The sequence below is a fragment of the Cricetulus griseus genome (genome assembly GCF_003668045.3).
Source record: "Cricetulus griseus strain 17A/GY chromosome 1 unlocalized genomic scaffold, alternate assembly CriGri-PICRH-1.0 chr1_1, whole genome shotgun sequence".
NCBI classification, from domain to species: Eukaryota; Metazoa; Chordata; class Mammalia; order Rodentia; family Cricetidae; genus Cricetulus; species Cricetulus griseus.
In genome coordinates this window covers 64,967,469-64,992,609 of record NW_023276807.1, presented here as the reverse complement: position 1 = coordinate 64,992,609, position 25,141 = coordinate 64,967,469, and the positions used below count along the sequence as shown (strand labels likewise).

General features: G+C 40.5%; 1 protein-coding gene across 1 annotated transcript in view; it reads right to left on the bottom strand.

Annotated features, from left to right (window-relative positions):
* Csmd1 (CUB and Sushi multiple domains 1) overlaps positions 1-25,141 on the bottom strand; it is a 1,205,306-nt gene that overhangs the window by 173,895 nt on the left and 1,006,270 nt on the right. Inside the window, exon 27 of the mRNA XM_027388213.2 lies at positions 4-195. Within this exon, the coding sequence (XP_027244014.1) occupies positions 4-195 (192 nt within the window). The remainder of the gene's footprint in view (positions 1-3; positions 196-25,141) is intronic.

Sequence of the window (25,141 nt, the reverse complement as noted above, 5' to 3'; positions counted from 1 at the left end):
TACCTATGCATAAAGGAGGGTCTGGCTGCCAGAAGAAGCGGCTGTTCAGCTGCACACAGGTGATCTTGGCTTGTCCTTGGAGTTGGTATCCAGGGTCACACTGGAAGGTGATGGTATCTCCAGGTTCCCGGCTGTCACCATAGCGGGTACCATTCTGGGGCATCCCAGGGTCATTGCAGGTGGATGCGATGGATGCTGAAGAAGAGCAAATAACAGCTGGTCAGAGGACTGAGAACCAGGTGTCCACACCTGAGGTGTAGCTGGAGGGGGTGTGGGTGCTGTGCTGGGGTGGCTGCTGTCTCTAGGGTGAAATGCTCAGCATTGGTGTAGTGCACCAAATGTTTTCCAGGAGCATAAGAAAAGGGGTCTTCCTTGTGGGAGGACTCAGTGACATGCGCTTTGCTTTCTAGCTCATGTTGAATTAATCCTACCAAAATCTTGTTGAAATTTGGCCACTTATATAGTTCTAAATGTCAACTTTACCATATTATACTTAGTATACATTATACACACATTCTCTTCTAGTCTGCCCTTTAACAATAATTAATAGTGTCATATATCACAAGTTAAATGATTTAATGAAAGAAATATAGTCTCAACCTGGAGCAAAATGCAATTGGAAGGTTTCCCTGATGTGACCTCCTCACAGCAACTGGGAGAGTGGGACAGATGTCAATTTTATCACAGGCATCCTGGATCTATATATAGACTATACTACTGTCTAGGAAAAAAATGATCAATTAAACTTTTTAAAATAAAACCTTATAATCTAGTCATTTATCCTTCAAAAACACTGAAAAATATGTTATTGGAAGAGAGAAGGAAGTGGAGATGAAAAGAGCAGAGGGGAGGAAAGGGAGAGAGAGAGAGAGAGAGAGAGAGAGAGAGAGAAGGAAAGGAGGCTGGGCTGATGGTTCAGTGGGCACAGGGCTGGCTATCCAAGCTTGAGGACCTACTTCTGAATCCCCAGGATCCATGTAAAAACCCAGGTATGTGGAGACAATCAACTATAATTTGGGAGCTGCGGAGGTAGAGGCATGAGGATACTTACTAGCCATCCAGTCTAGGCAAAAAGGTAGCCCTGGGTTCAGTGATAAGGCCTATCTCAAATTAGTTACCCAATACTAAATGGTCATCCCTGAAAACATATTCATACAACAACATTAAACAGACTGAGCAGGTTGTACTTACATATTTAAATATTATATATATCATATATAATATATATGTACAGAGAGAGAGGGGGGAAAGGAAAAGGAGGAGAAACAAAGGGAGGAAAGGTAAGGGAAATGAAAGTAAAAGGAATTCAGCAGGTTGCTTGCAGGCTGTGCTGCACATGCATAGCACATGTCTAGACAACACTAGGCAGGGTGTTGTGCTCCTGCAAACAGTCACTAAAGCACATTTCTGAAATCATGTCACCTAGGCAGCTGCTTTCCTACCCAACCCAGACAAGAAGGATGCCTAGGAGCCCAGAACTCACCCTAGGGTTCTGGACCCCAGCATCCAGAGGAACTTGAGAGCCTAAGGAAAGAGTGACTGTGTCCTATTTCTGTAACAGTCATGCACTCTTATAATTAGGAGATATACACAAAGATCCAAAGCTTAAAGTTCCTCCCCTTATTGACTCCTTCCTTTCCTGCTTCCACCTAGAACAATGGAAAGTTATCATTGATATGAGGAGCCTGGGTGAGCTGACATCTTCATTCAGGATACAAGGAGAACAAGGAACAGGTATGCAACACCTGCCCTGCCCACCTTGCCGTCCAAAGGTATGTGAAGTTAATGAGAAATCTCTGTTTTTGACTATTGAATTATGTTAACACTTTTGCATATCCATATACACATGCCTATAGAGTGTTATATACATTTATAAATGTGTGATATATATTATTATACTTATTTGTGACTAGTTAAATAAATTCACTTAAACAAGAAACTAGAAAACAACTTTTAAAAGGAGAGTGGAGCTGGGGAATGTAACTAAGTCAGGAGACTACTTGCCTAACATGCATGAAGCCATCTGTTCCATCATCAACACAACATAAACCCAGAATGATGGCACATGCCTATAATTCCAGAACTCTGAAGGTAAAGGCTGGAGGACCAAAAGTCCAAGGTTACCCTTGGCTTCATGGTGAGTTTGAGGTCATTAGGCTAGCCTGAGATATAAGAGACCTTGTCTCAGATATATAAAAAAATAAAAATAAGAAGCAAGACCTGTGTGGTTCAAGGGTCTCTAAGGTATGGAGGAGCGTTGGTGAACAGGAGACAGAAGAATGTGTGTCACTGTGTAGTCACAGACCAGAGCCCTGAGAGACAGATGGGGTGGGATGGAGCACTAGAGACAACATCAAGGACCCCATGGTGGGTCGGGGCTGTGTCTGATGGCAGATCTGCTCAGTGGGAGGCCATTAGAGCCTAATGATCTCATGTACTGATCTTTACTAACTTCTCAGTGGAAGCAAGGCTAATAACCAAGTTATTAGACAAGGCAGGAGAAAGAGGCACTGTGAGTAGACCCTTGCTGTTCTTGCTTCTTGAGTCAGGGGAGGAGCAGCTAGCTGTCTTCCTCTGCTCTACCATTCTCCCACGGGGTTTCATTGCATATTGAATTACAGACTCAGGTGCATTTCCAGCATGTCAAGAATGAAACTGCCCCTGCCATTATGCACACACCAATGGAATCATCATGCACTGTGTCCACACTCCCCAACCATCACCAACACTCCAGTAATGACTTTCCAGAAGGCTTTCTGTAATTCCTTGTTTTCCTGGTTGGTCACCATGAATTCTGCCTTCCAGGGGTAAGTTCCCAGAAGGCTCAGTGCTGGATGCTGGCAGAAATTCTGCACACTGGCTCATACCAACTTGTCTGGAACTTTCTCCCTTTTCTCAGTGTTATACTTCTGAGAGTCATGTGTGAATATGATGCTTGGGATCTTAGCTAGGGTTTCTATTGCTGTGAGGAGACACCATGAGCATGGTAACACTTATAAAGTAAAACATTTCATTGGGGCTGGCTAACAGTTCAGAGGTTTAGTCCATTGTTTTTATGGCAAGAAGCATGCAGGCAGACATGGTGCTGGAGAAGGAGCTGAGAGTTCTACACCTTGATCAGAACTAGACCCAGCTTGAACTTTTAAGACCTCAAAGTCTGCCTCCACAACGGCATGCTTCCTCTAACAAGGCCACATCTACTCCAAAAAAGGCCACACCTTCTAATAGTGCCACTCACACTATCCCAAGATTTTAAACACACATATATGGGGGCTGTTCCTATTTAAACCAACACACATAGATTATCCATCTCACTGCTACAATGCTCTGTCTGTCTGTCTGTCTGTCTGTATGTCTCTCTCTCTCTCTCTCTCTCTCTCTCTCTCTCTCTCTCTCTCTCTCTCTCTCCTGGTTAGACAGGGTAGCCATTAAGCCTCTGGGATGATCTAAGTCCCATAAGCCCCATTTCTAGGTGCTGGGAGTACAGGCACTCAGCATCATGCCCATCTTTTTGTAGAGGTGCTATGGCTTGAACTCAGGTTCTCATGCTTGCTCAGCAAGCACTATACACACTGATCCCTTAGTTTCCCGATACATAGCTGCATCACAAGCTCTACATTCTCCTCCAATTGTATTTTAAACATCCCGAATCTCTTATCAATAGGTTCAAGTAAAAACTTAAGTAATGCATTTTCTTATTCCAAAAGGGGGAACCTGGGACATAAAAACAATCAGATCAAAGTAAAAATAACATCTACTGTACAAATAGTACTGTGTCCAGCATTTTGGTCTCACTCATGACCTTCTAGGATCCAGTGGCTTGAGCATCCCCACATCTCCAGCTCTGCCATTTATAGCACATACAGCTTGTCTCACAGGATCATGTTGCCTTCACTCCATACCTGCTCCTGTCTTTGTCAGTGTCTTATGATCCTGGCATTTCCAGTATCCTGGGGTCTCCATGGCAACTGAGATTGCAGTTTCTCCAGTGGGATCTTAAGCTCTCTTCAGGGACCCTAACCCTGCTATATGATGCCAAGCCTTGATTTTTTCCCATGACCCCTTCAATCCTGGGGTCTCCACTGCAACTGAGGCTACCCCTTTACCAATGGGCCCCTCGTCCCTCTTCAGGGACTCCAGCTATGCCACACAGTACAAGACCTCATCCTTTCTCATTGTCCCTGCTAATTCTGTGTGTCTGATGCTGTCAAAAGTAGTACCAAGTAGGTGACTCTTGCATACTTTTGCCAAATTCAACTTTCAGTTTGAGATTCAACTTTCACATCCTGGGACCAGAGCTTCTGTGCACAGACTCTGAGGAACTACTTACCAGAAATTTTTTTTAACCCAATGATTCTGGTCTCTTGTAAATCACAACATATCCTTTAACCTTAGATGACGGGGAAGTACAGATTCTTAAACACCACATTAAAAGCCACAATACCATATTCGTGTCCTTCTGAAACATCAAGAACAAGGCCTTCACACTCTGTGTTACTCTCAATATTGGTTTCCAAGCTTCAAAAGTGCTAGTTCATTACATGTTGAGTATTCACTGGGTTTTCTAGCCCTAAATTTCAAATGCCTCCACAATCCTCCCACAAAATAGCATGGTCAGATCATTATACTCTACTTCTCCTGGCACTAATTCTGTTCTAGTTTGTTGTGTGATAAGCAATATATCCAAAATGAACTGAGGAGAAGAAATAATGATTTCAGTCTACACTTCTAGGTCACAGATCATCATTGAAGCGACTCAAAGCAGGAAGTCAAACAGTGCAATGCTGTTTACTAGCTCTCCTTCTGGCTCATGCTCTGTCGTCTTTCTTACACAGTTTAGGGTTACCTGCCTAAGGATAGTTTTGTCCTGAGGGCTGGGCCCTCCCATATCAGTCAGGACAGTCTCTCAGAGACCTGGCCACAATGGCCAATCTGATATGGGAGACTTCTCAATTGAAGTTTCCTTTTCCAGGTGACTCCAGGCAGTATCAAGGTGACAATAACACTCCCTAAACATTGAAAGAATCTGTCTAAATAAGATGAGCAAACACTGTCTGTTCTGGTTTCCTCTGAGAGACTCCTCCCTGCCACACAATGTCTCTGAAAGACTGAAGGCTCAGCACTGTCCCATAGTAAGATGCTTTTATCACTGTTGAAACCAGCATATTATAAATTCACAGAAGCACAGAATATATTCCCCTGTCCTAAACCCAATAACATTCTTCCCAAATAAAGACCCACAGAGGATATGTGTGTGAAATGCTGGCTCACACTGACCCTTGAATGCACTTTAAGAGTAAGAGGCTTGACTTGTCTTTAAGGTAACCCTTTTCACTTCTAAACCAAAATTTTTCCTTAGAGTTTCTGCAATAATGATGATCATTAACAACCAAAGCCTTGGAAAGTTATGTGCTCATAAAGTCTCATTGTACGATAACCAGAAATACAGCATCTAAATAGCTCTCAAAACCTCCAGCTATAGAGTGAATTATAGTAGAAAGCAACAATTGTGCCTACGAGGATGTTCCTATTGTATACCCATCTTCAAGGATTCTTTGTGATTACCAGTCAAACCATGAGTGAAGTTTAGTTAAATTGAAATGGACTCCCAACTCTTAGGCTTTTTGAATTATAAAACAAAAATAAAAGGTTCTCAGGGTTATCTCGATTCCGTTAAGGAAACAATGGGAACACTTGAGGAAGGAAGAAGAAAGCAGTAATTTTATTTTTTAAATGCTGGTGGGAATATGTGGGTTGCATCTTCAAAGCAAACTTCATTTTATTTTCCTTAAGTTATGAACAGAAGATAGATCTTCCTTTGGGAAGGCCTTAAACTTCATACCTTACAAGTCTGAAAGCCTCTCACCACAGACAGACTTGCTAGGGGTTGCTTCTGTGTCTCAGGGTCACAGCCCAGTTGTCAATGGAGGCTTTCTTACTCCTCTTCCATACTTGGTTCCTGTATGTGCTGACACATCTTTCTTCTACTCACTGTCCTTTTAAATGTTTTTGGTCCAGGTAGGACTTGGAAGACTCTTAATCTTTAATTTTCTCACTATCAAGAAGGAAGTGATGCTTTCGTTGGTACTCACGCCCCAACAGTCTCACTGGGAAAGGAGGCATCCTGAGCTGACTGATGTTCAGGTTCCAGATTTGCCAGGATCCCTAGAATGCGCCAAGTTTTAGATGCTTCCCTTATTACTTCCTATCTAAAGGACCCTCCACCAGCTACCCTGCAGAATCCAGAACCATCGAATGCATGCATTTGATCAATGACTTCACAAGTAAGCTCTAAGTGACAGCAACACATCTGATGTTTTGTTGACAATTCACAGTAGTGACAGTATAGACTCTCCCATAATAAAAAGCTTCAGGGATGTTACTCTCCAACTAGGTGGTCAATTTCTCCTTGGGGGACTTTGTGAAATATAATTCTTAATTATATAAAAGTAATTTTCTTATTTTACTAGACTAGATATTAAGAATTTAAGCGCCGGGCGTTGGTGGCATACACCTTTAATCCCAGCACTCGGGAGGCAGAGGCAGGCGGATCTCTGTGAGTTCGAGGCCAGCCTGCTCTCCAGAACGAGTGCCAGGACAGGCTCCAAAGCTACACAGAGAAACCCTGTCTTGAAAAACCAAAAAAAAAAAAAAAAAAGAATTTAAGCTACAGTCTGCTAAATGAATGAAGTTCTCCACACATTCTATTACATCTTCATTTAAAATGTATTTGTTGGTTTAATTAATAGATTAGATGGCCCTCCATGTTCATGGTTTCTGTATCCATGAACTTCAAAATTGTGTCTGTGTTAGATATGGATATATTTCCCTTGCCATTTCTCCCTGAACAGCACAGTGTGATGACTGTTTATAGAATACCTCATTGCATTAGGTATGAATGTATCTAGACAAAATTTAAATGGCATATGCAAGTATACTCAGTGATTTTCAGGAACTATACATTATGCTGTGTCAGGCACTCTACCACCCACAGATTATGGTATCTTGGGAGGGTGGAGGAACCGATCCAGAGGCCGCTGAGGCATGGAGGGGAAAATCTACTTAATGTGTCTGGGTTGTCGAAAACTCTCCGTGTGTGGTACTCTAAAGAGGTAGGATGCTTTTTACATCTGCATGGGCATAAAGCAGTGGCAATACCCATCACATTCAGAACACACAGACAAAACTCAGTTTCCAACCTGAGTACTTAGTAAGGATTTGATCTAAGTGAGATGGCCACTATATTAGGAATGGGCTGAGAGTGTGCAACTTACAACATGGGAGTTATGAGGAAGAAAATACTGTTTCTTCTATGTGTACACATGTACATGTGTGGTTGCACATGTGTATATATGTGCGTGCATGGGTGTGCACATGTGTGTGCTCACATAGGTACTTGTGTATGTATGTATGTATGTATTGCATGCACACATGCCTGTGTCTTCATGCATTGGTGTTGGATTTATGTGTGCGTATTTGTGCATATGTTCATGTGTTCATGTGTATATATACATGTGTATTCATAGATATATGTGGAATTGTGCATATGCATATTTGTGTGTATAGGCATATGAGCATGTACATATATATATATATATATATATATGTCTGTTTGCACATACACATATATTTGGGTATATATGTGCTTGTGTGAGTATATTTATTCATGGATATGTGCATGTTTATGAGCACACATGTTCATATAAGTATGAAAGTATATGTGTGCATGCATATGTGTAAGTATATATGCATATATGTATGCATACATATGTGTGTCAGTATACATATATATATATTTATTTATGTGTACATGCGTATATGTGTGCATATGTGTATGTGTGTATATGCTCCCGGTCATATGCTTTTATGTACATTCATATCCCGTATCATGACAGGCTCCTTCTTTCTGCATGTGTCAGGCTGATACAGCCTTGGGACCGATGCAACATCAGAGCTGTCCTTTTTGGTATACAGATGTAGGTCAGGTCCTATCCATGTCCCTGGGGGAAGCACCAGCTTATGTTTCCATGGATACCAGCTCTTCATAACAGGCTAGAGGTCTACAAAAGCATAAAAGTATTTGTTTGCTCGAGCACCTTATGGGAGAATGGAGATGAATTTGCAGCTTGTAGGCCCAAGCATTTACATTGGAAGTTATGTCTGGGAAACCTCTGACCAGTAAGAGGTTGGTACCTCATGGGGAAATCCAGCATCCTTGAGTACATGGTGCTGATCCTGGGTGGACTCATGGGCAGTACAGATTCAGGGCCTTCCCTCCTCTGACTGAGCATCTGAGCATCAGGAGCCCAGAGGATGCAAGGTCTAACAATAGGTCTTTGGGGAATGAGGGTTGAGTATGCACACATGAAGTGTGAAATTGGAGATAAAATGGCCAGGGCCTAGGCTGAGTGTTGTAGTGGAAGATGGATGCATCATCAGTCTTCAATAGTGACAACACTCAGCAAAGAAGTGGTGTGTTCCCAGGACCCACACTAGTACTACCCATCAGTACCCATCAGGGCATGCAGATCATTGCTGAGCTCCCTGAGAGAGTGTGAGCCCCACACCTCCCTCTCATTGTTTGTGAAACCAAGATTCCTCCAGAGAAGACACTTGGTCTTCAGATATCAGAGGGCAGACAGGGGTGTCTGAAGAGTCACTGCAAAGGACAAGTGCATGCCAGTATATAGTCACAAAGCAGACTGTGAATTCTTTAATTTATCACCAGGGTGAACACACTGTTTATTTGTCACCATTGGATCTCTGTGCATGGCTTCACCTCCCCCAAGTCAAAATCCTGGCTGTTGTTCATGGCCACATCACACATTCATCCTAGTGTGACCTAACCCATAGAGAAGCATTCCTCATTCCCCACTTGTCTTGGTTCTAGGACAGAAATTAAAGCAAGTAGGGGCTTTCCTCTTGCTAGGGGATAAACCAGACACTTCACTGAGTGGCAACATACTGCAGGACTTAGAAAATGTAGGTTGGATGGAGTGTTGATAACCTGTCACCTCATGGTTACTAAACACACACACACACACATACACACCCATACACACACACACACACACACACACATACAGACACACACACACACAGAGAGAGAGAGAGAGAGAGAGAGAGAGAGAGAGAGAGAGAGAGAGAGAGAGAGAGAGAACACTGCCAAACAAAGATGAATTGTTTATGGGATTAAATATGAACAAGTAATTCTGATGATAACTAGCATATATAAAACCAGTAAAATACAACCACGGATAAGCATGAAATAATAACTGATTTAAATAAAAAGTAGTGGGGCTGGAGAGAGGAATCAGTGGTTCAGACCACAGACTACTCTTATAGAGAACCAAGGTTTGTTTCCCAACACCCACATAATAGCTCACAATTGTCTGTAACTCTAGTACCAAGGAAATCTTACACCTTCTAATCAATGCAGGTACCAGGCATGCATGGAGTGCACAGAAATATATGCAGGCAAGTTATGCATACATATAAAATAAAAATTGCTTAACAAAACTCTTTAAAGCTATTGGCCAGTAGAGTACAAGTAACTCCAAAGCCATGTAGGCTATTGCTCCTGCCTTGACTGCCTTTCAGAAGTTGAGGGTAAGTACTATCACTGAAGACACCACACACTTAGAACCTGGGTCTAGCAAGTGTCAAGCTGTATCTGGCCTGATGATCTATTTTCCATAGTTTCAGAAGGTTCTATGAAATCTTCCAAGGGAGAAAAGCATTCAATAGTCCTCCCAGCTGTGATGCCTATGAAACACAACAACGAGTAACATGGCAAAATATCCCTAGAGGCGCAATAGTGGCACTCATATCTTGGCAGTAACCAACAGCTATATAATTGGACTTAAGGTCTATTCAAGAGGAGAGAAGTTATTCCTGGCACTAGAAATGTAGTTGACTACCCGGAGATAGGGAATCATGGATCTTAGATGCGAGTCTGGTTTTGTTAAACTGGCATAATTTATAACTGCATTCTAAAACTTACCCTTATATCCACAGGTAAGTGGAACTCTTACCCCTCATCAGAGGTGCGTCTTTCTGTGTGTGTGAATAAAGATTTATTTTACTTTTAAATTATGAGCTGTATGTGGATATGTGCACAGGAGTGCAGTTGACTCAGAAGGCCAGAAATGTGGGCTGTCTTGGAGCTGCAGTTACACAACTGTGAGCTACCCAAAGTGGATGCTGGGAATTGAACTTGGGTCCTGGGCAAGAGCAGTACATGATTTTAACTTGTATTTCTATTTATAGAAATAGAAACCATTACAGAAAGACAAAGCTGGTGTAAAAATTCAGAGATCAGCTGATCACGATGCACTCAGATCCAGTGGATATATCAGCACCTAAGGCTCAGGGAACATCTTGGAAGAGAAGGAGGAAAGGTTGTAGAAGCCAGAGGACCAGGAAGTTGAGTGTGAGATTCTGTCTCCTAGAAACTACAATAAAGTTACACCCATGATACCTCAACAACACGACTGCAGAAATAAGACCCGAACAATGATGACACCAACCAGCATACTAATATGGAAGGAGGAAATCTCATGGGACACCACTCCTAAGCAAAGAACTACAGGTAATTATGGGATGCTGAGAATGAGATCGTCTTCCTTAGGGATGAGCCCCCTAATTGATTATCCAATAACAATTTGTTAGATAGTCCTGAAATCACATATATAATTAACACTAAATAAACTTATTGGGTTGTTTTATATATTTACATATATAAACAAATACGCATACATATATATGCATATATACACACATATACAAATATATGGGGGACTGCGTGTGCATATGTGTGTAAAAATAATAATTAAAGGAAAAGAGGCCTTCAATTTGAGAAATAGTGGGATGACATGGGAGGGATTAGAGCAGTGGTTCCAAACTTGTGAGTCATGATCCCTTTGAGGGTTTAATGACCCTTTCAGGGTGGTCACCTAAGACCATCAGAAAATACAGGTATTTACCTTACAATTCATAGCAATCACAAAATAGCAATCACAAAACCCAACTTTGGGGTTCAGGGTCAGCACAGCATGTGTTAAAAGTTTACAGGTTGAGAACCACTGGATTAGAAAGGAGGGGATATGGGAGGGAAGTGAAAGAGGGAAATGTTGAAACTATATTTTAATTAAATTCTTTAAAAATCTAAATATAGTAGTAACCATTTGCTTTGGCAGAAACAAGAGAAAGTGCGGGTATGACAAGGGCTGTGTGCACTGGAGAGGAGAGTTCCCTTCTGTGCTTGGCTTAAGGAGCCCATAAAGTGTCCTGAGAGGCTACCACACTCTAGCATAAAAACAAAATTACATTGGTTGGGTTAGTAGAATCTGACCTTAGAGCAATGTTACATGCAAAATGAGGGCAATGGCTTCCAAGAAAAGGAATGAGGGCCCCTTCGAGTGGGAGAATCATGTGGGTAAAGAAAGGAGGCAACACTTCTTGAAGCTTCAGAGAAATAGTCAAGGTCACAGGAGATTCTAGAACAGAAACTAACTGGCATGTTCTTCACTGTGTATGATTAAAGTGTGATGAAGCAAACTGTTACCTAGAATGGGACAACACAAAGCAATCAACTGCTGTCTACAAGACACCCTGGTCAGCTCTGCAGAGCTATATATGGAACACAGTCAGCTCTAGAGCTGGATGACATCTGACATGTGGAAATTATCCAAATGACAAAAGAGCTGATTGCTGTTTGACTGGGGTTAGGAGATGGGAGCTGATGGGCCTTGGGAGAAGATTAAAGTGCATACCTGGGGGACCCTAACTGAGAGAAAGACGATCCACCTATTCATGACCTTGCTGTTAATGTCTGGGTAAGTCTGTGAGCAATGCTGTGTGGTTCCTCACATAAAGGGAACACTCCTAAAACCACCACCAAGTCTCAAACTACCTCAGAATAAAATGTTTTTTAGAAAGCCAGTGTCACTTGATGAGGCTTGTGTAGCTGTGCAGTCAGTACACTATCTCTCTCTCTCTCTCTCTCTCTCTCTCTCTCTCTCTCTGTGTGTGTGTGTGTGTATGTGTGTCTCTCTCTATCTCTCTGTGTCTTTGTGTGTCTCTGTCAGTCTCTGTCTCTGTCTCTGTCTCTGTCTCTCTCTCTCTCTCTCTCTCTCTCTGTGTGTGTGTGTGTGTGTGTGTATGTGTGTGTCAGTGGAACTATCCCAGCTGTGTACAGTGAATACATGCTTTGCCTCATCTAATATTGTTTTCATTATAGGAAATCATCATGTGCACACACATATTTAATTTCAAAATCAAAGTTGCCAGGCCTTGTCACACAGCCCGTGCATTTCTGAATGTTCTTTTGTGGCAGAAGCACTGGTGATTTCATGTTGTAAAATTCTTGTAACTGTTGACAAATTTGAAGAGGCACAAACACTGCTGACAGCAACACCCACCACAGGTCACGGTAGCTGCTTTCTTTGGATAATAAGCATTTAACAAACATCGAACCACACAAAAGCCCATTCCAGTGAACACAATTACTATTACCCCAGAGGCTGGTGCTGTAAGCTGGAAGAAAGACAAAATGTATACGTAAAAGGACAATGACTCCCCAGACAGATGTATACAACATCCTAGAACATGAAAGGGTTTAGCTTGTGAAGAGGAGAGACAAGTGTTAAGATACATGTGTAGACAGGGACAGGGACACTGGTACAAATAGTGCTAGACATGTTAGGGCATTTCCTCACCAGTTCTTTGGGCTGATACTTCCACATGGTAAATTCTTTCTTCTTTCTATTTCTCTAAGTTTTATGTTTCTATGTTTGTGTGGAGGTGGGTAGGTATGGGTGTGTATTGTGGGGGTTTGTGGCTGTGTCTGTATATGTTTGTGCATGGGGGGATAGAGTTATCCAGGGTAGTCAGAAGAGGGTATTGGACCTTCTAGGACTGGAGTTACAGAATGCTTTGTGCCTCCCAACATGAGTGCTGGGAAACAAACTCTGGTCTTCTGTATATAAAAAAGCAAAAGTCCTTGACTGCTGTGCCATTGCTCTAACCACGTAAATTTGCATTTGTGATCTTGCCTGTTGGTCTGTGCTTCTTGGCAATGAAAATACACCTTGCAGTATCACTACCATACAGGTGTGTATAACAAGATTTACATCTGAAAAACTTTAAGTAATAAATTAACCACTTTGATTTCATAGAATAGCTGTAAGAATTTCATTAGAGACAAGAGCCCAGTAGGAATCCAATGAAAATGTTTTAAGATAATTGAGAATAGACTATTCCAGAAGGTTGCTTATATATTTGTTAAGCCAGGTTATACCCAACCCCCCAACCCCAACATAAAGTTGTTTTTACTTTGGCACTCAGCTGTCACTTCTGTCACTTAACTTTTTGTAAGTAACTATCCTTGAAATTTCCCTCTTGCTTAATCATGTTCCATAAATACATTCTAACGGCATCATTCATACAACATAACTTTAGCTCTTTATTTCAAACCTGAGACTTACAATAAGCCCTGGCAAGCCAATATCCCATCTAGGGAACAACATGTGTAAGTCATCATCTGCTTATTCTTATAAATAAAGACAGTGATGACTTCTACATAGGATGCTATGTGTCTGTTCAAATCAGATCATGTCAAACACTGGGCACAAGAGATTAACAGCTGATTTATTCTTAGAGTGGGTTTATCCATGACATGTTCATAGGTGTGAACCATTGTTCTTTGCTGACAGTCCCCTCCCCATTGTGAACTAAAGTGAACTTCTCACAAAAGGCAGCTCTTAATATGCAGAGACAAAAAATTAGAAATTTCCTTTGCATCACATCAAATAATAAAGAACTTCTAGAAAGTCAAATATACCTTTGCTCTTTGGTGTTTAAAGACTATATGGCATTTAAGCTTATTTCAAAAATGCTGTATGTCCAATAGAAATGCTAATATTAAAACTTTTAAATGCCCTAACATTACAGATTTCCATATTCATGAGCTACAAGGTCCTTTGTTCAGTTCTTTAGATTTAGTTTCCATATAACAAATAAAATCAAAACAATTGGAAATGTTAACTCTTATCCTGCAAAGACCCTCTTGAAACATTTTTCACATCTCTGGCCATAGTTACATTGATTCTCGCCTTTCAAGTTGCTGCTAGCAAGAGAAATGCTTTTATTGACAGAGGCGGACAAGAGGTGGGGCAATCATTAAAAGCTTCCATTAAGCATCCTGTAATCCGCCTGTGTGTCACTGGTAACAGGTGCTTGGTTCATGATGTCAGCAGGTCCATCACCTCAACTATCAGCAGCAGGCAAATATCTGCCTGCCCAGTCAACCGGCCACTGCAACATGGCATTCAGGCATTTACTGCTCCTCCTGCTTCTCAGCCAGAACTGCAGGATTGTGGCTGTCCTGCCAAGCAGGAATCGCTCTGTTGTCTGTTTGAATTGAGTGTTGTGAAGCAGGAGGCCAAAGAGAGGGAAAAATCTAATTTGAGAACCGCGGACTGAATCGTTTATCACATAATGCTTCCCTGGAGTCAGTGTGCCTCTAGAACGGAGAATAAATAATCACTGGCTAGTGTTTGGAGGAAACACATCAAAGTGCCTTTGTGTCCTCACCTTTGTGGGCAGGCTCACTGAAACTGTGCAGCAGTAAAAAGAGTGTTAACTCCTAATTTAGCCTAATTAACTAGGAGACAGATGTTAATGGAATCTGGTATACATACTTGAGGTTACAGAACTTCAGTGAATGGAGCCATGCCCAGGCACAAAAAGTGGGCTCATTTTGCCCAGTCTGAAAATTTCATGACTATGAGGAGTGTGCATCTACAACTGAGATTCCTTACATGGCTCATAATAGATGTGTGTTTTACTTTGCTTATATTTATATGCATACTGTACATGTTACTCAGTTGTGTATGCATGTATATGCATTATACATGCACATATTCTTCTTTCTTTGCAAGTAGGAATGGGATTGCTAATATGTGATTGTTTCTTGGTCTCTTTAACAATGCCCACTGTTGCCAAATGCATCACTCAGGTCTGTATCCCCAGTGATTCTTAACTACCTGAATGAGAGTATGATTAGTTCTGGAAAAAAATGTCTTCAAGCCCCTTTAAGATGCAATGCCACATACATCTCATTAAGGGGATACTTCAGTGATCAGAGCTCTCTAAGCTCTGTGAATATTACAACAGACATAAAACTCCTACTTAGAAGATTCATAGTATCCCCAGAACCAATAGCTGAAAAGTAAGGGATAAACAGAAGCTAGACTAAGAACAAGCACCGGATGAAAAACCGAAGGCAAAATGTCATTAGGTTTCAGGCAGGGACCAGGTGGTAAACACAGGTTTCTAGGTGCCACATCAATATTCTCTGAGCAGAAGGATGGATGGATGGACCACAGTTGCAGGAATAACCACCATGAAAGTTTTAAGGGTTAGGATGAGAGTCACAGGAAGCAGTCTCCCATTGCTCTTAAGTTTCCTCAAAGGAGTGGTCGTTATCTACAACTTAGAAATGAGCATCCTAGCAGGAGGGAGAGGTGACTGGGTGATGGAGGAACAATGAATTCCATAGGGGTACAGTGAAAGCTCAAAAGCCAGAGTGAGGATAGCATAAGGAGAGGGAACCGGAGTTCACCACTCTGAGGTCACATAGCAGACTCAGAATTTCTTCTAGAGAGAGGTGGGCTCATGTTCTACAATAAGTGGCAATGTGGAGGTTTCCCCAAGCAGGATTAGCTTGGTTTGATTTTCTCTCTTATTAGGCTCCGTGCCATGAGCTGAGGCTCCTTTTGGTGGAGACCAGGATAAGGTACCTGTGCAAATAGAGAGCAGCCTTTCAGCCATTGGAAATGTAGGCCATTGTCATGGACATTCTCCAGTGAGTCATATTCATTTTAAGATGTCTGCAGATGCCCAAGTGAAGTTATTTAAATGGCATCTTACAGGTTGACAAAGCAGGCATAATTGTAGTTATGCCTATTGGGTATCTTTGTCTAAGCTTGGTGAAGAAGTCAATGACTTTATGACACTATTAATAGAGAGAAGAGCAGGTGGTTCTGAGCAACGCCACACATGAGATGATAGGCACATATGCAGGGCAGGGGAGAGAAGGGACCCTGCTTTTGATCACAAGGAGGGGGTAAGGTAGAGATATCCATGGACAGTAACACAAGCGGAGTAGTATGTCTGAAAGGGGAAGAAATCCCTCAGCATCAAGGTTCTGAAGGAGGATGTTTAGAAGCCTGGTTGACAGGGATATACTGGGAAAGGCTTTCAGGTTGTATGTGAGAAAGAGTGGGAACCACTAGGTAATGGAGGTGGGACAGAAAGTAGGAGGACTAGGGAGTGAATAATTTCTCACCTCTCACTTGCCATAAACAATGCCAATTTTAAAAGAGCATAAATAAGACGTCAGCACCCCACAGAATTAGGACCAGGAATTTCAGCATCACTGTCTCCATCATTGGATGAACATTGTTAGACATGTATATTTGAGAGGCCAGGTGAATAGGACAGAAGGCTCAGAGGTTATGACTGTTTGCTGCTCTTCCAGAGGATCAAGGTTTGGTTGTCAACAACAACCATAACGGCTCATAATCCCCTGTAACTTCATATCCAGAGGATATGATACCGTCTTCTGACCTATATAGTCTCCTGCACACATGTGATGCACACACATACACACTCTCTCTCACACACATACAAAATAAAATAAGTATTTCAAAAAGGATGATGCAAATCTGCTCTCTATAAGGTTCTGAGGAAGCAAACAGGCTCCACAGTTGCAGAGACTCTTACCACAGACAGTTTTTGCCTGGAATCTCACCTCACAAGCCCCAGTTTCTAATGGTTTCTCTCCGATAAAACAGTCCCACCCCATTCAGCAATTAGCAGGGCCAAAGGCTCCCCTTGTTGTAAACAACCAATTACTTTTAAATGAAAACAGGGCTATTAAATTATCTTCCAATAAAGTGAATTGGAGAGACCAGTCATGTAGCCCCCGGCGACCACTGCTAGCTATCAAGAAATTGATCCAGCAGATTCAGATCTTGCAAAGCTACTCCCATCATTTCCCCCAGAGAACCAAAGCTCTAGTGAGGCATTAGAAAAACAGCCTAAGTTGACTTAACCCATGAGGGAAGGTCAGTTCTGGGCGATGAACTCCATTTTCTTGCATTTCATGCATGATTAAATGGTAATTACACAGTAATGGAAAGGGTTTGGCTGATTACAGTGGACATAATTGCAGCACTCAGTGTGTCCCCATTTTACATGCTATGCTAACCAGGCAGGACAATGGACATCTGACGGGTGATATCTTTCTAGAACCCATGGTTCATCTCCCTGGGGAGGGATTCTGTCTCACATAAAGTGAAGGCAAACACACAGGTGACAGTGTGACATCCTCTCTTTCCTTGGATGGGCTTGAATTACATACAATGGAGCAGCAGCTATAGAAACCACGTTCCTAGCTGGATATTTGTATTTTGTTTTATTTTACTTTTTTATTCCATTCTATCCCATCCCACCCAATTCATTTTTATTCTGAGATAACTCAGGATGCCCCCTAATTCACTAGGTAGTGGAGAATGGCCTTGCACTTCCTCACCCTCTTGCTTCCACCACAAGTGCTACAATCACAGGCGTTAACCACCATGACAAGTTTGTACAGTGCAGAGGCTTGAACCCAGGTGTCCATGAATGTTGGTCAAGCATTGTATTAATCTCCAGGCCACTAGCATTATTTTTAAGCATGGGAAATGATCATTAGTAATAACTTTTAAAAAGGTTTATTAATGGTGGGATTACTTGTGCCCCTTTACAAATGAGTAACTTTATAAAATGAAACTATTCTTCTGGGTTTTCAACTAGCCCCAACATACTAGACACTGATGAGGAAAACATGAGAATCTGTGCCATGGGAAAGTCCAACAGTGGCCCACATACTGCACTGAAGAACAGAATATGTGCTAAACACCTTGCATTGAAGAACAGCAGTCCAAACAGAGGAGATACAGCAGGAACTTCTGATAATGAGCCCAGGCCAGAAAACCCTTCCTCAGAACTTTTCAGGGACTTAGTCCTCACCATGAAATCTGCACATGGCCATTTATTACTAAGGCATCTGAAGAGATGCTTGAGGGAGGCTGAGTCCCTGTCTGCAGGAGATGGAGTGGTTACATCACACGTTGAAGTCCTTTGAAGACATTGAACAATAGCCATTCTGACTGGGGTGAGATAGGAACCCAAAGAAGTTGTATTTTGAATTCCCCTCAGAGGTAAGGATGCTGAACATATTTTAAAGTATTTGTTGGTCATTTGTATATCTTATTCAGACAGCTGTTTAGTTTATTAGCTCATTTCTTGGTTGGACTTTTTAATGTAGTTCTTTATTGTTAAGATCAACTCTCTGATGTGTACTTAGTCAAAACTTGATTCCTGTTCTATGGGATAGTTCTGCATGCTGGTGACTATTTACTTTGCTATGAAAACTCTTATGAAATTCATGTAATTCCATTTGTCAATTCTTGGAACTAATTCCTGTGATATTGGGGTCATGTTCAGCATTCCTTTTGCCTATGCTTATATCATGGATTCTTATATTTGTCTCTAACTGTTTCATATATTTATCTAAGGTCTTTGATGAATTTTGACTTGGTTTCTATGTGGGATGAGAGGTAGATGTCTATTATTATTCCACTACATGAAGAAATCCAGTACTCCCTTTTGTTCAATAGGCTCTCCTCCAACTGCATGTTTTGATACCCTTACCAAAACTTTAATAATTGCAGTTGTGTGGGTTTATTTCTTGGTCTTCTTTACTATTCTATAATATTGTTTGCATGTCAGTTTCTATGCCAGCATGGTGCTGTTTTGTTACTATGGCTCTATAACATAGTTTGAGATCAGCTACTGTGCTATCTCTAGCATTGCACTTTCTATTAAGGACTGACTTAGCTTTGTAGTACCTCTTCTTCTTTCATTTAAAGTTTAGTACTGATTCTTCTATCTTTGTGTAGAATGCCATTGGAATTTTGGTGGGGTATGCAATAAATACACAGATCACTTTAAATGTATACCAATTTTCACAATAGTTATTTTGACCATTCATGATCATTATAGATCTACAAATTTTCCAGTATATTCTTCCTTCACTGTCCCAAAGTTTTCACTGAAGAAGTCTTTTATCCCCACAGCTATATTTATTATATTTTATGGGTGCTTTAAAAGCTACTGTGAATGGCACTCCTTTCCAATTTCTTCCTTGGTGAGTTGGTTATTAGTACATAGGAGAGCTATTGATTATCTGTGTTGGCTTTAGTGAAAGTGTTTATCAGTTACACTGGTTTTTAGCCTTTGGAGTCTCTTGAGTATAGGATCCTATTATCTACAAATATGGACAGTTTGATTTCTTAAGTTAATTTTTTACTTGTATGGTGTGTGTGTGTGTGTGTGTGTGTGTGTGTGTGTGTGTGTGTGTTATTTTTACTTAATTGAGACATTTGGCATTATACTGAATAAGAATAGAGAGAGTGGGCAGTCTTGCCTCATTCAACATTTCTCCCACTTACTACACTGTCATCAGACTTAGCCTTTCTTATGGAGGGGTTTGCCTCTTCTGTTGCCAGTTCTTCAGAACTTTTATCAGAAATGGATGCTGAAGTTTATCAAAGGCCTTTTCTGCACTGATTGAACTGATCATGAGGTTTCTGTCCTTCAGTGAATATCTGCTGAAGCATACTTACCACTTGTATCGGTGTAACCATCTTTGCATCTTTGGAATGAAATCAGTTTAGTCACTATATTTTCTTGAATTTAATTTGGAAGAGTATTATTGAGAAATTTTATGGCTATGTACATTAGGTACTATAGTTAATAGCTTCTTCTTTGTTGTTGCTGCTGTACCCTTATCCAGATGTGGCTATTTGGACCATGCTAATCAGAGGTTGGTTGTGTCCCTTCTCTTTGTATTCTGTGGAGCAGCCTGAGGAGCATTAGTGTTAGGTCTTCTTTAAGGCCATCAGGCAATCAACTGTTCTTGGGCTTTTGTTTGTGAGGAGACTTTTTACTACTGCTTCAATCTCACTGATTTTTTATTAACCTGCTTCAGTTATTTATACCATCTTGGTTTAATTTGGGTAAGCCTTATGTGTCAAGATATTTATTCATTTAGTCTAGATTGTCCAGTGTTCTCAATATAAGTTTTCAAACTGTTCTTTAAAGATTATGTGGATTTCTTTGGAACCTATAGTAAACTCCCTGTTTTCAACTCTGATTATCACTATTATTATTGTTATTATTAACTTTAGTATTTTTTGTCTTTCTTCTCATTATTTTTCCTTAGATTTTTAGTTTTATTTTTTCAAAGAATCATCTCATTGCTTTATTGACTCTATATATTGTTCTTTTGGCCTCAACTCAACAAAGAGATGGAGACTTCAACTCAATAACAAGATCTAACATCTATTGTTCCCAGGAAACATATGCCACTGTTAAAGACACCCACAGGCTGAGAGTAAAAGAAAGGAAGGCTATCAAGTAAACAGAAACCAACAACAAGCCATTGCAGCTATTTCTAACATCTGATAGTCAAGTTCAAACCAAAATTGCTAAGAAGGGACAAAGAAGTAATTCATCAAGAAGACACAGCAATCATAAAACTATCAGGGCTCCTATAAGGGATTTTCTTGGTTAGATTATTTGAAGATGAAAAATGCACTCTAGATGTGGACATTAGCCCAGATAATAGAAAATGGACAAAAACCATGGCTTTTTGCATGATTGCCTTTGCTTCTTACAAATTCACTTATACTTTTGCAGCTGTATTCCTCCACTGATACTAGAAACAACTTTTTGGGCTTCTAAGTAAGTTCAAAATTAGAAGCCCTCCAGGAATCTCCCAGGTTGCCTGTAGCAAATTGGAACTGCTGCCTTGATAATGAACAACTCCAGTGTAAGACAGCTACTGTTGGACTATCTGAGCCATATTGTGGATGCCAGTCTAAAAAGATCCCCCTTGAATATATAATTCATTCTATCAGTTCTCTTTATTTAGAGGATCCAACTAACAGTCTGATCATTATTTGCTCTTTAGATTCTACTGGTTGTGTGTGATTACCACTTGGACACAATAGAGCCTGTGCTATCTATCTCTCATTTGCTTAGAGACTCTACTCATGGAATTTGCTCTTTTCTATGTTCGTGGCATTGAGACTATTTCCTCCCTCTTTGGATAACGTTTCTTAAGCATCTTCATTGTAGTTCGATGATCATGAATACCAGAGTTTATGTTAGATCTTAAATGCTTTTATTTCTCCATCAAATTTAAAAGCTCTCTTTGATTGACGCAGCAATCTTGGTTGGCAGCTACTTACTTTTGGAGCTTGAGTTACATCATTACGTGCTTTCCAGGCTTAGAGATGGCTGATGTTTTTAATCTGAAGTTATTCTGATGTTTTCCCCTTTGTAGATGAGGTGATGGTTTTTCTTCAATAGCTTTTAGTGTTGTTTCTTTGTTTTGTACATTTTCCATAATTTTGGAGGAGACATTCATCTCTTACCATAACTATATGGGGTATTTGGATACATGATTCTTTCCCCATATTTAGGGAATTTCATTGAGTAGATCTTTGCACCTTTAATGTTTGCTCAGCTCCTTGACCATGGATTCTCAAGTTTGGTGTCTTGGTCATATCTCATAGTTCTTAGACATTGGGAACATGCTCACTTATTTGATCCTTATGAGTGTGGAGTGTAGTCAAACCCTGATATTCTTTCTTTTTGATGTTTTTCATAGTGTTTATTATTTGAGTAAAAGAAACTTTTGCTTCCAACAATTCTATTTGTTTCTTTTTTCTTTTTTAATTATTAGTTTTTGTTGAATTTCCTCTCAGGTTTCTGACTTCTCCATCCATTATTCTGATATTCTTGGACATTTTGCCTACTTCTTCCTTTGTTACTGACCTTCCTCTCCAAGCCCTGTATTGAATTTATCTTCTCTCCAGAAAGCCTTTTGAGACTTGCACTTGGTAGTTTCCCTGTGTTGAAATTCTTGCCTGTAGGAGCTGAGGAGTTAGGGTCTTTTAGAAGAGTCATTCTGTCATTACACTTGGCCTTCTCATGTTGTATGTCTTTGTGTTGTGACTTGTGTGTTTGTTGGTCTGGGTAGCTCTTCTGTTTTATTTGGAGATTTTCTCTGCAAACCAGGACACAGAACAAGGAGAATCTAGCTGACTCTGGAGTGGGTTTTGTTTCCCATGCCCTTCCAGGAACATGGCTGAACCGGTGTCTGTGTCCTACCTCTTATTTACACCTTGCAGGTGTCAGGTGTCTGTTTAGCCCTGCACTCTTTGGCTACTTTTCCAGTGTGGATACTGCTTCTATGTGTCATGTGATCCTGTGCTATCTCCTCCTTTTGGTGTTATCCCCACCCTGCATGCTATGTCTAGTCCTGGACACCACACTGTTTTCTTTAGAGAATTGAACTTGACAACTTTTTATGCCATTCTAAGTCAACAAAGCCACAAGCATAGAGACAGAGGGTTATATTGCAGGCCAAGAAAGGAAACCAAATTTCCCAAGTCACAGATATACCATGTTTTTATATCCTGATTTTAACTTTCTATGGACTTGAGGATGATCTTACAGAAAATCATCTAAAGAAAGTCTGATGCCATGTATGGAAGCAACAGCAATCCCAGCATAAGGTGGCAGAAGCAGGAAGATTTTTTTTTCTACGCTAGTAAGAACTACCTAGTGAGGCACTACTTCAAAATAAAACAAATGGGCTATTTCCTGCCCAGCTTTCCCTGTTTGAGTCCCATGAAATGTGGCCCCCAGTCTCTTTCCACCAGTGAATTCCCCAGAGAGACTAGGAGATAGACCCAGCCATCCAGAATGTGCCCCCATTCCTATCTTGGACAGACACCCACTGGAAGAGAGAGGCATCTAACATCTGTTGTCATTTGAGTCTTGGACCCACCTGCACCCACCTGGAGAGAACCTTGGACCCACACCCACCAGAAGAGGGAGAGACACCACTTACACCCACTGGAAGAAGTGATGTGAAGACAACAGTATAAGGACACATTCAAAGACAGAAAGACCAATATGACACCACCAGAGTCTAGGGATTCTACACCAGCAAGACCTGAACATACCAACAAAGATGAAGCAGAAGAGAACAACCTTAAAAACAACTTTATGAAGATGATAGAGATTCTCAAATAGGAAATGAGAAAATCCCTTAAAGAATTGGAAGAAGAAACAAACAAAAATTGAAGAAATGGAATAAAAGACAAACCAAAAATGCAAGAAATCAACTAATCTCTCAAAGAAAGAAAGGAAATCCAAGAAAAATCAAACAGATGAAGGAAACAATTCAAACAGTTTGAGATCTGAAAACTGAAATAGAGACAATAAAAAAAAAAAACAGAAACTGAGGGAATGCTGGAAATAGAAAATCTGGGTAAATGGTCAAGAACTACAGATACAAGTATAACCAACAGAATACAAGAGACGGAAGCGAGAATCTCAGGTGCTGAAGATAAACTATAGGAAATAGATTCATTGACCAAAGAAAATCTTAAGTCCATTAAATCCTTAACACAAAATATCTAGGAAATATGGGACACTGTGAAAAGACCAAACCTAAGAATAACAGGTATAGAAGAAGGCTAAGAAGCACAGATCAAAGGAGCAGAAAACATATCAAACAAAATGATAGAAGAAAATTTTCCCAACCTACAGAAGGGCATGCCTATAAAAGTACATGAAGCTTACTGAATACCAAATAGAGTGAACCAAAAAAATGTCCCCTCGCCACATAATAATCAAAACATCAAACATACAGAATAAGGAAATATTAAGGGCAGCAATGGAAAAATGCCAAGTAATATATAAAGGCATACCTATCAGAATTACACCTGACTACTCAATGGAAACTCTGAAGCCAGAAGGTTCTAGATAGATGTTCTACAAATACTAAGAGACCATGGATGCCAGGCCAGGCTATTATAACCAGCAAAGCTTTCAATTACTATAGATTCAGAAAATAAGACATTCCATGACAAAGCCATATTTAAAAAATACATATCCACGCCAGGCGGTGGTGATGCACGCCTTTAATCCCAGTACTCGGGAGGCAGAAGCAGATGGTTCTTTGTGAGTTCGAGGCCAGCCTGGTCTCCAGAGCGAGTGTCAGGATAGTCTCCAAAGCCACACAGAGAAACCCTGTCTCAAAAAAATAAAAAAAAAAAATACATATCCAAAAATCCAGCACTACAGAAAGTACAGGAAGTACTGGAAGGAAATCTCCAATTCAAGGAAGTTAACTAAATTCACAAAAACATAGGCAACGGATGATCCCATATTACCAGAAGCCAAAAACAAAAAAGGGAAATCCACATGCAATACCACCACCAAAAACAAATAAAAAAGAAACAAGAATCAACAATCATTGGTCATTAATATCCCTCAATATCAATGGTCTAAACACCTATAAAAAGACACAGGCTAACATAAAGGATACAAAGACAGAATCCATCCTTCTGTTGCATACAAGAAACACACATCAACTTCAAAGACAGATGTTACCTTAGAGGAAAAGGATGGGAAATGATTTTTCCCATCAAATGGCTCTAATAAACAAGTTGGTGTAACTATTCTAATATCTAACAAATTAGGCTTCAAACTAAAATCAATCAAAAGAGATGAAGAAGGTCATTTCATATTCATGACAGGAAAAATCCATCAAGATGAAGTTTCAATTTTGAACATTTATGTCCCAAATACAAAGGCAACCACATTCATGAAAGAAACATTACTAAATCTTAAAGCACACATAAAACCCCATACACTTAACACTGAGTGATTTCAATACCCCATGCTCACCATTGGAAAGGACTACTAGACAGAAACTTAACAAAGAAACCAAGGAGCTAACAGAAGTTATGACCCAGTTGGATTTAACAGACATCTATAGAACATTCCATCCAAACACAAAAGAATATACCTTCTTCTCAGAGCCACATGGAACCTTCTCTAAAATTGACCACATACTTGGCAACAAAGCAAACCTCAACAGATACAAAAAAAATTGGAATAATCCACTGTATCTTACCAGTTCACCATGGTTTAAAGTTAGAATTCA